Source organism: Ictalurus punctatus, chromosome 2, assembly GCF_001660625.3.
Source record: "Ictalurus punctatus breed USDA103 chromosome 2, Coco_2.0, whole genome shotgun sequence".
In the NCBI taxonomy this organism is placed as follows: Eukaryota; Metazoa; Chordata; class Actinopteri; order Siluriformes; family Ictaluridae; genus Ictalurus; species Ictalurus punctatus.
The window spans coordinates 9,082,781-9,094,121 of NC_030417.2; the positions used below are offsets into that span (position 1 = coordinate 9,082,781).

The 11,341-nt window shown below is 39.2% G+C and overlaps 1 protein-coding gene across 1 annotated transcript; it reads left to right on the forward strand.

Annotated features, from left to right (window-relative positions):
• The first annotated feature begins 3,767 nt into the window (after positions 1-3,767).
• Positions 3,768-11,069, forward strand: LOC108260320 (tripartite motif-containing protein 16-like protein). The gene is made up of 6 exons (XM_017460516.3): positions 3,768-4,547; positions 4,737-4,832; positions 7,732-7,956; positions 8,063-8,222; positions 9,751-9,810; positions 9,994-11,069. The coding sequence occupies exons 1-6, from the start codon at positions 4,263-4,265 to the stop codon at positions 10,521-10,523; spliced, it is 1,356 nt and encodes a 451-aa protein (XP_017316005.1). The 5' UTR covers positions 3,768-4,262; the 3' UTR covers positions 10,524-11,069.
• The last annotated feature ends 272 nt before the right edge of the window (positions 11,070-11,341 follow it).

The window sequence follows — 11,341 nt, forward strand, 5'->3', positions numbered from 1 at the left end:
AACGTCCGAGATGTTTCGGGTCTGGGGAGATCGGACACAAACGGCTGAGCTGCTGACGCAGAGCGGTGCAACCGGGGAGCTCCGGGGGAGACACGGCCGGGGTACAGCAGCAGCGCGGAGACAGCCAGCGGGGTGACACCGGAGAACAGGAGCCTGGGGCAGATGGGGGTAACGATATACAGAGGTCACAGCAGGATGAGGTCAGTGACGGACACACGACCACTGAAATTATCACAGGACCCAGTGATAGCACTGACACCCGTGTCCATGATAGTAATGAAACCAACACTGCAGGCAGAGTCCATAACAAACCCTACACCGCTATCATGGCAGAGACCGTGATTCTGCACGACAGCAACAGAAGAACCCACAGGACAAGAACATTGAGAACAATAAGGGTGAACTGGAAACTACAAGGGGGGTCGAACAGCCAGAACATTTTTACACAACAGAACAGATAAACTGGTTCTTGGAGCAGACTTTAGGACAAAGTGGGGTCGTACGAAAAAACTACTTCCCGGACAGAGAAAAATTCATAAAAATCGGTTAAGCATACAACAACAGGTGAGAATCTGAAGTGCTGTCACCAAAGAGACGTTTCAGACTGAGGATATGGGCAGCAGACGCAAGGAGAGAGGAGGAGAGTGAAGCAGGATCGGGTAAACTGCCTACTTCCACTCTTTCAGAACAACCTGAAGAACTGTACACCACAGAACAGTTAAACTGGTTTCTTGAACTAACAAAAAGAAAACGTGACGTCTTGCTGACAAATTATTTCTCGCACAGAAAAAAATTAATTAAATCAGCACAAAAGAGCAATAACAAGTGAAAACCTGGGTATGTTGTCACCACGGAGACGGTCCAGACTGAGGAAATGGACATTAGTCGCACAAAGTGCCTTAACATAGACTTCTTGCACACTATATGACCACAATGGACTAATAGTAAATTTGAAAAGTTTTTGAGGTGTGGGTGGAGTGGTGGAGGGGGTTCTTTTCTTCTTCCTTTTTTTCCTCTTCTTTTCTTAAACGGAAAATGTAAATATAAAACAAAATTGGATACAATAGGGGTGTCTTAAAAGTCAAAAAAGTCTCTCTCTCTCCACACACACACACACACACACACACACACACACACACACTCTCTCCCTCTCTCCCTCTCTCCACACACACACACACACACACACACTCTCTCCCTCTCTCCACACACACACACACACTCTCTCTCTCTCTCTCTCTCTCTCTCTCTCTCTCTCTCTCTCTCTCTCTCTCTCTCTCTCTCTCCACTGTCTCTCTCTCTTTCCACTCTCTCTCCCTCTCTACAACTCACGTTAAAACAAATGGTTATGTGAAATGTAATTTTCCATTGAATTTACCCAAATATGTAGCAAGCATGACATTTATTCAGCTGCATTTTTGGGAGGTACCTACATAAGGTACCACGCTACAGAGTCACGCTCTCATGCGCTCTCTCGCTCTCTCTCTCTCACACACACACTGACAGTGATTTAACATTTTAACCTTTTAAATATTACAAGGTTTTATGGCACAAAGCTTTAATTATTAATTGTTTAGTATTTTAAAATCAATCATAGTCTGCACTGTAGTACCGTGTAACTTCTAGAGTTTAAAACTGGCTTTGTCGAGTCAACATCAAAGTTCATCCATGGCTTTTAAACTTCTATATATCATTGTTTTTACAATAGAAAAGTCAGTGAAAAAATGGAATTGAAAAGAACAACAACAAAACGAGACAGTGATTTTCCCCCCCAAATCCTCAAATGTCCAGTTTCTGTGAGCCTCTGCCCATGACAGCCTCAGATTCCTGATCTTGGTTGATGTTTTGTGCATGCTGAGATGTTTTTCTGTTCACCACTGTCTTAAAGAGTGACTAAATTAGTTATCATATCCTTTCTTGCAGCTTAAACTAATCTGACAATTTTCCATTGATTTCTCTCATCAAAAAGGAGCTTCCATCCACAGAACTGTTGCTTATGCAATGTTTTTTTCTCTCTTCATCACTCTGTGATATCACACTTATTCTTCATCCTGATGTTTGATGTGAACGTTATCTGAAGCTCTTGACCTGTATCTGATTTTATGTATTGTGCTGCTGCCATAGGCGTTCCTATTAAAGTGGACGGTAAATGTAAATACTCAAACATGCGGTTTTCATTATGCACTGATTTGATTTTGGAATACTTTGCATGTACAACAGAGTTTTTCATCAAGTATTTTTAAGTCTGAAGTTTTCTTTAACACTGCTGCTGTACACCCCTCCAGAACTATTGGAACAGCATTTATTGTTCCTGTAGACTGATGACATTTAGGTTTGAGATCAAACGTGAATATGAGAGAACTTAATATTTTAGCTTTTGTTTCCTGGTATCAACATCTGGATGTGTTCAACAACCTAAAACATTCCAGTCGTTTCTGATGGGACTGTAGATTAAAAGTGTATTTGACGTAAAAGTAACATAAGTTATTTGCTGCAGAAATCCCACCACACCACAGCCACTTACTGTATATACAATGTAGCTACTGGAGCAGACTGTGGTCTGAACAAAAAGTGAAGGTCCATCCCAAAATGTTATTAATATTATTATCCATTCATCCATTTTCTATAGCGCTTTTCCTTACTGGGTCGCCGGGAACCTGGAGCCAATCCCAGGGAGCGTGGAGCACAAGGCGGGGTACACCCTGGACAGGGTGCCAGTCCATCACAGGGCACACTCACACACCCATTCATATATTTGGACATGCCAATCCGCCTACCACGCATGTGTTTGAACTGGGGGAGGAAACCAGAGTACCTGGAGGAAACTCCTGCAGCACTGAATCATCCCCCAACCCTGGAAGTGTGAGGCAAATGTGCTAAAAGTCCCTTATTATTATTGTTATTATTTTTGCTGCTGTTATAATTATTATCCATCCATCCATCCATCCATCTTCTACCACTTACTCCTTTTCAGGGTTGCGGGGAATCCTGGAGCCTATCCCAGGACCATCGGGCACAAGGCAGGGTACACCTTGGACAGGGTGCCAATCCATCGCAGGGTACACAATCACACACCCATTCATATACTACGGACACTTTACACAAGTCAATCAGCCTACCATGCATGTGTTTGGAAACTGGGGTACCCGGAGGAAACCCCCGCCGCACGGGGAGAACATGCAAACTCCACACACACATGGCCCCGGTGGGACTCGAACCCCAGATCCTGGATGTGTGATGCGAACGTGCTACGCTGTTGTTGTTATAATTGTTATAATTATTATTGTTGTTGTTGTTGTTGTTGTTGTTATTGTTGTTATTACTATTGTTTTTATTAATAATAATATTGTTATTGTTATCGTTATTAATATCGATAATTATTATTAAGAACAATAACAATATGATTAACAATATTATTAATAATAACAATCACAATAATACCAATAATAACTAATAATAAAAATAATTAAAATAATTTTAAAAAACAGTAATAACAAATTAGTGATAATTATCGCTATTTTTTATTATTGTTACTGTTATTATTATTATTATTATTATTATTATTATTATTATTATTAGTATTATTATTATTAGTATTATTACTATTGTTTTTATTGTTTTTTAGTATTATTGTTATTAATATCGATAACAATAACATTTATTATGAACAATATTATTATTATTATTAACAACAACAACAATTAAAATAATTTTAAAAAACAGTAATAATAAAATTATAATAATAGCGACAATAATTATCGCTTTTTTATTATTGTTACTGTTATTACTGTTATTATTGTTATTATTGTTGTTATTATTGTTGTTGTGGTGGTGGTGGTTGTTGTTGTTATAATTTGGAAAGTTAAGCCCTAAGTCACTTGAAACAACCAACCAGCCATTTCCTAATAAAACTTCATATTAATGAATATGACAGTTGGTGCTCACACCAAATACTGACTGGCTTTATTTTTTCACAGAAAACTACAATTTAAAGTTGTTGTTTGTTTTACTTTTTTATGGATATTAAAAATATAATACATCTTGGAAAAAGTATGTAAGTTGTACACAGGCGAGCGTACGAGCTTACACATGCATACACAAGCTGGAATGTTATATGGTGACGAAATGGTTAACAGAGAAATCTGTCTTTATGCTCCTCCTCTTTCTCTCTCACATACAAAGTCAGAACGCCACTCCTCATTTCGGAGATAACGAACCTCAAGGTTAAGTAAAAGTCTCACGCTCTTCGTTTTGAGTTCAAGAAAATGGCCGAGGTCAGAATTTTACTAGATCGGTTAATCTGTCTAGTGTGTCTGGATCCCCTGACGGTTCCAGTAACGACCGACTGTGGTCACAATTTCTGTATGACCTGTATTAATGAATACTGGGATCAGGAGGATCAGAGGGGAGTGTATAGCTGTCCTGAGTGCACAGTCAAGTTCACTCCGAGGCCTAATTTACGAAAAAACATTTTGCTGACTGAAGTGAGTGATTCAGTGAAGAAGACTGTCCAGGGTGCTTCTCCTGCTCACCGTTACGCTGGACTCAGGGTAAAGCAACTCACGTTTTAATACAGCAAGTCATAATAATAATCACTTTCTGAACTTCTGTGAACTTTAAAACACCCGACATCCAGTCTTTTAATAAGAACTTTAACCCTTTATCTGCACTTAATATTCACCCGCTGAGCTCATAATCTCATAATGCATACATAATGTAATGTAATGTATTTTCCTCAGAGAAAGGTAAAGGAGGAACAGATGAAATTCGAGGGGAGAATCCAGGAGAAGCAGGAGAAGGTGCAGGAGCTGAGACAGGCTGTGGACACTGTAAAGGTGAGCAGAGAGCAGTGACAGAGACAGAGCTGCTCTTAGAAACATACACAACATGGACAACGAGTCATTTAGAGGCCCAGTAAGAGACGGAATGATAGATGAGCGCGCGCGCTTGTGCGTGTGTGTTTCTGAGTCTCTGCACTCTCCTGATCACATTTACCTCAGCGAGGAATGTTTTCTGATTGGCCAGTTCAGATTTGAGCGGGATAATCACTCTGGGGAAGTGGGGGCTTGGGGGGAGGTTAGACCTGCAGGAGGTGAAATTTAAAGCATTGCATTTTTTTTTTTTAACGAATCATTAGTGACTAGTTTAATTTTACTCACCATTTTATTTGTGAAAGCATATCGACAATATTAATTAAAGTAAGATTTACTCTAAGGGGGGTTTATTACATTGTTTAAATTTGGGAGGGAAAGTTGGTTTATGGCAATTGGAGAATGAGTATGGCTGTGAGTATATAAAATACACCTAGCTTTTAAATCTTTGCCCGTAAATTACTGTATATTAGTCATTTACAGGTAAACAAATGCTACTTTTTAAAAATAGTTTGCTATTTTTTCTATTTACAAAGAGTCTTTCAAAAAATATATATATTTTAATCTGCTTATGATATGTCATATAAAGCTACACATTTCAGCCTTTTTAACCAGTGAAGGAACAGAGATATTCAATTTAATGTGTCAGCAGGTAGTCTGGATTTAGTCCCCTCCCCTCGCTCAGCCACTGTGCTGCTGCTTGTACTCGTATGGGCGGGGTTTAGAGAGAGAGGTGTGTCTGAAACACATGTATGGGCGGGGTTTAGAAAGAGGGGTCATTCGGTTTGCACATCATTAATGCTTTACACAGCGAATGGAATCTTCTAGTTTAAACAATACGGCGATTCTTTTAAGCAACACGTTAACATTTTTACCTCATAAGGATATTTATTTAGAAGTCATGTAATACAATTCTTTTTAAACAGCTCTTTTAATTATTTTTACATCCTAAAGGTTAATGTTTAGAATCAGTGTAATACGCTCGATTCTTTTTTTCATTTATTTCACAAAACAAATATTCTACTCATATATGTACACATTCCAAACATCATGCTTTTTCTAACAATGACTACGTTTACATGGACAGCAGTAATCTAATTAATCCTTATTCTAATCTATAATCTAATTAATCCTAATTAACCTTAATCTGAGTACGATAATAATGTGATTAAGGTGTTTACAGGAGTCGCTTTTAGAATACTCCTATCATGTTCCTGTTTTACATGTTTTAGAACATAATTAGATTAACAGCCCGCGTCATTACGTCCCTCCAGAATTTCACGCATCAACATACAGTTCGTCTTCGTTATGGTAAAGTATACAGATTTGGGTGTTTTGTTTTTTTTACAAACACTTTAAGTGCAGTTAATTATTTGTCATGCTATACATGCTAATAGACAACTGCTTGAAGCGGTGGGTGTGTCCCAAATCGCGTATGTATTTTTCCCCACTACAGGCCTATAGTAGGAAAGTATGCGATTTGGGACACAGCTGAACTCTCTCGTTCGCCGTAAAACGTAAAACTGCCGTGTGTGATCATGTCTTGTCGCAAAATGCAGTGAAAACTTGATAAACGACGTTCATAATGTGAGTAAGGTGTTTACATGTCACTACTACACGTCCATAATGCGACTAAAACAGGAGTACTCCACCTGTCTTAATTAGATTATTGCTTACTTCGGTTACGACCTTAATTAGATTAAGGTAAGTAAAAATTGCTGTTTACATGGTAGTTTCTTAATTAGAGTATGGTCTTAATCGGATTAAGAGTAGATGTAAGTGTGCATGTAAATGCAGCTAATGTGTTTACACAAATGAAATAACCCCACACAGTAACACGAACACATGCCCAATATTAAACATTGATGTGCTTTTCAGATGTATTTCACCCCCCAAAAACCAGACTCTAACATAAACACCTTTTTTGGGAGGGGGTCTACTCCCCCACACACCCCTCTCCACCACAGCCCAGACACAGGAGCCAGATCGACCCACTGATACTGTCATTAGGGTTACCCCCACCCTTGGTCATAAATTAAGTGTACCTACAGAAACTTCGGCGGTCAATCTGGCTCCTTTGTGTCTGGGGGTGTTGTGGAGAGGTGTGTGTTGGGGGGGAATAGTCCCCCTCCCAACGAAAATTGTTTATGTTAATGAGTTTGGTTTTTGGTGGGGTGAAATACGTCTGAAAAGAAATAATGTGTTTAATATGGGGATGTGTTTGTGTTACTGTGTGGTGTTATTTCGTTTGTGTAAACACATTGTTAGAAAAACATGATGTTTGAATGTGTACATATATGAGTAGAATATTTGTTTTTTGAAATAAATGAAAACAATTGTTGATTATGTTTTTTAGGGATCCCGTTTTACCTTTGAATAAAAAGTTTAGGAGTTAAAGTGTCTTTAAAAAAAAAAGAAAAAAAAGAATCTGTTTAAAATAATCGTTTGTATTACATACATTCTAAACACAAACCTTTAGGATGTAAAAATGATCAAAAGAGCTGTTTAAAAAGAATAGCGCATATTACATGACTTCTAAACAAAGATCCTTACGAGGTAAAAATGTTAAAGTGTTGGCTAAAAGATGTTTAAACTAGGAGATAAGTTTTTTCCAGAGTTGTCTTCCAGTCGCTGTGTTAAGCAGTAATGAAGTTAAACTGAGACACCTCACTCTCGCTAAACCCCGCCCACACATACGTGTTATCAGACACGCCTCTTTAGACTTTGATTGACAGTTTGACAGAAAGTGTATGATATAACTACTGTTGTAGTGTTTGTTTTTTAATAACACCTGGAGAAAAGGTGGCCCATGTCAATGTCCTCACAAGTGTACAAATGCGCGTGTGTGTGTGTCTCCTGACAGCTCAGTGCACAGACAGCAGTGGAGGACAATGAGAGGCTCTTAATTGAGATGATCAGCTCCATGGAGAAGATGTACTCAGAGGTGATGGAGCTGATCATAGCTCAGGAGAAGAATGAACTGAGTCGAGCTGAACGACTCCTGGAGCAGGAGATCACTGACCTTCAGAGGAGAGTCACTGAGCTGGAGCAGCTTTCACAGATAGATGATCACCTCCACTTCCTCCAGGTAACACTCACTGTCTCATATACACACACACACCTCTGTCGGTTTAATCACACGTATATTTCTCCACCTTTATCCTTCTCCATGATGTTTTTCTTTCTCTCTGTAGAGTTTCCAGTCTCTCCATTTCTCTTCTGGATGCGATTACTCATGCAGGATCACTGCCAATCAAGATCTCTCATTTGATGGAGTGAGGAAATCTCTCTGTGATCTGAAAAAGAGAATTGAGGAAGTCTGCCAGGAAGAATTCACCAAAATCCCTCAACATGGTGAGAGAAATTGTCCTACTGGGAAATCTTTACTTTCTCTGCAGCAAAGAGAGACATCAAATTTCCCAAAAACACGCAGAAATGATTTCCTATGGGAACGTCCTGTAATTTCTGCCCTCTACTGGAAATATGATTTTATACAGTTACACTTTTTATTCATGTCTTTATAGTGTAAATGCTTCTGTTTTATTTTCAGTTTTTCTACTATGAATAAAGCACAGAGGACACATACATTTATTCACACATTCCTACAAAGAGAGAGGGACAGAGAGAGTTTATAAGTCATATGAATAACATTTATTCAGTCATAACATTTATTCTGTAGTCATTAGTTACCAAAGCAGCTCTCTGCTCGTGCTCATGTTATTAATAAAGTTTATTTCTCCGTCATTCAGAAGGAAAAAATCTCATTTAAATCCCACACCTAGAGAATGTGTTTTCTAAAATAAAACACCGATTAAACATCAGATATAAATTTTATCACTTTAAACCAGATTTGTCAAACTCAAGGCCCGCGGGCCACATCCGACCCGCCGTACAATTATATCCGGCCCGCGAGATCATTTTATGAAGCGCCAGTAACACAGAAACTACAAATCCCATAATGCAGCGCAACAGGCTACCTGCCATGATTCCCGCGTCCATTGCGTCAGATCGATCAAGCATCTGCTGGCGTATAAAACCCTAATTTCAAGTTAAGCTAGCCCTTAACAATGGCCAAGAGAAAAGTTGATTCTGAAAACAGAGCCTTTCAAAACTGGTGGGAGGCTGGGTACATGTTTACCGACATTGCCGGTAAACCTGTGTGTCTTCTTTGTGGAGCTAATGTGGCTGTAATTAAGGAATATAATCTAAAACGGCAGTATGAGACAAAATATCAGTTGAAAAGTTGGAAAAACATGAATGCAGAGCAGAAGCTACAGAAGGTCAAAGAGTTGAAGAGGAATTTGACATCACAGCAGACGTTTTTCACCAAGGCAGAGGAGATAAGCAAATCAGCCAGGCCATTTACGAGGGAGAGCTTCTGAAGAGCTGCATGATGAAAGTGTGTGACGTCTTCTATCCAGACAAAATGCAGGTGTTTGCAAATGTAAGCCTTAGCAGAAATACGGTTGCTGATCGGGTTTGTGAGATGGCCACTGATCTGAGAACACAGTTGATTGAAAGAGGCAAAGACTTTGTTGCATACTCCCTTGCTGTGGATGAAAGTACTGACATGACTGATACTGCATGGCTGGCCATCTTCATTCGTGGAGTGGGCTCCAGTTTGTGCGTTCCAGAGGAAATATTGGACATTAAATCGATGCATGGAACAACGACAGGAAAAGACATTTTTGAAAACGTAGGTTACATTGTTTTAGTCTGTTCAATAAAAGTTTATCAGTTTATCCTGTTCGGCCCGCGACATAAAGTGTGATTTGAGTTTTGGCCCCCTGTGCGATTGAGTTTGACACCCCTGCTTTAAACTGTTTCCGTATTTTACACCACCTGGTTTTTCCTTCTCCATTTTGTTTCTGTGTCTCCACAGCTGCAGCAGTTCAGATCATTTTACCTTCAGAACCAAAGAGCAGAGAAGATTTTCTGCAGTGTACGTGTAAAACACACAAATACACACGCATACACAACACACAAGCATAGACACAGAAACAGAGACACACAAATACATAATGAAACATACACAAACAAACACACTCACACACACTGTCTCACTCTCCACATAAATATATCCTGTGATTAATATCTAACATGTTCACCTTTGTCATGTGTTTAGATTTCTGTGATCTGACTCTGGATCCCAACTCAGCATATTATCACCTCATTCTGTCTGAGACGAACAGAGAAGTGATGTACAGTGAGAGAAGGCAGAACTACTCTGATCTTTCAGAGAGATTTGACAAGAGGCCTCAGGTGTTGAGTAAGGAGAGTGTGGGTGGACGCTGTTACTGGGAGGTGGAGAGGCGCCGTGATGGTGTGGACATATCAGTGTCATATAAAGACATCAGCAGGAAAGGAAGGGGTAATGAGTGTAAGTTTGGAGGCAACAATCAGTCCTGGAGTCTGCAGTGTTCTGGTTTATATTCCCTCACTTTCTTTCACAACAACATTGAGACTGATCTCGGAGTTCCAGCACCCTCCAGAATAGGAGTGTATCTGGATCACATTGCAGGAACTCTGTCCTTCTACAGCGTCTCTGACCCGATGACGCTCCTCCACAGAGTCTGCACCACATTCACGCAGCCTCTATACGCTGGTATCGGGCTCCACTATTTGTTTGATACTGTGAGATTTTGTGATCCATAAGTATGTGTGTAATGTTTTATGTATAATTCCACGCGTTTCCGTTCTACACACGTTTCTGATTTAAACACTTAAACACACACACACACACACACACATAAATTCACACACAAAACATACACGCACAAACGCACACACAAGCACAGACATGCACAAACACACAGACACAAAAAACAAAAACTCAGACACACAAACACGCATACACACACACTCAGACACGCACACAAAAGCATAGACACACAAAAACAAAGAAACACACACATGAACACAAGCGCACTCACAAACACAAAAACATGCACACACACACACACACACACACTGTCTCACTCTCCACATCAATATCATATAAATATATATAAGCTCCTCCACAGAAATCACACCACATTCAATCTGCCTCTATACGCTGGGTTTATGCTCGACTGTTATGGATCAACTCTTGAGATTGTGATCCAAAATAAACTGGTGGTGTTTTTTTACTTTTCATATGTTAATATGTTCATACTTTTCATTGTTTCTGAATATATGTTGTATTAAAAATAATACAGTTGAGTTGAGTATGATTCTTTTCATTTCAAATGTCCATCTGCACTGCATCCAGTCTAGCATACATGCACCAAGCATAAAATATCATTAAAATATTAAATCCTTTATGTTTGAGCTTCTTATCTAAAATGGCGTTTGTAGATCATTTTTTTTATATAACAAGCCATTATAAATATCACATGACTAAAAAGTTTACAGTGTTTGTTTCATCCCAATAAACTGTATAAATGTTTTCTTCACTGTCCATCGCTCTGCATTGCAGATTAATCCACTATATT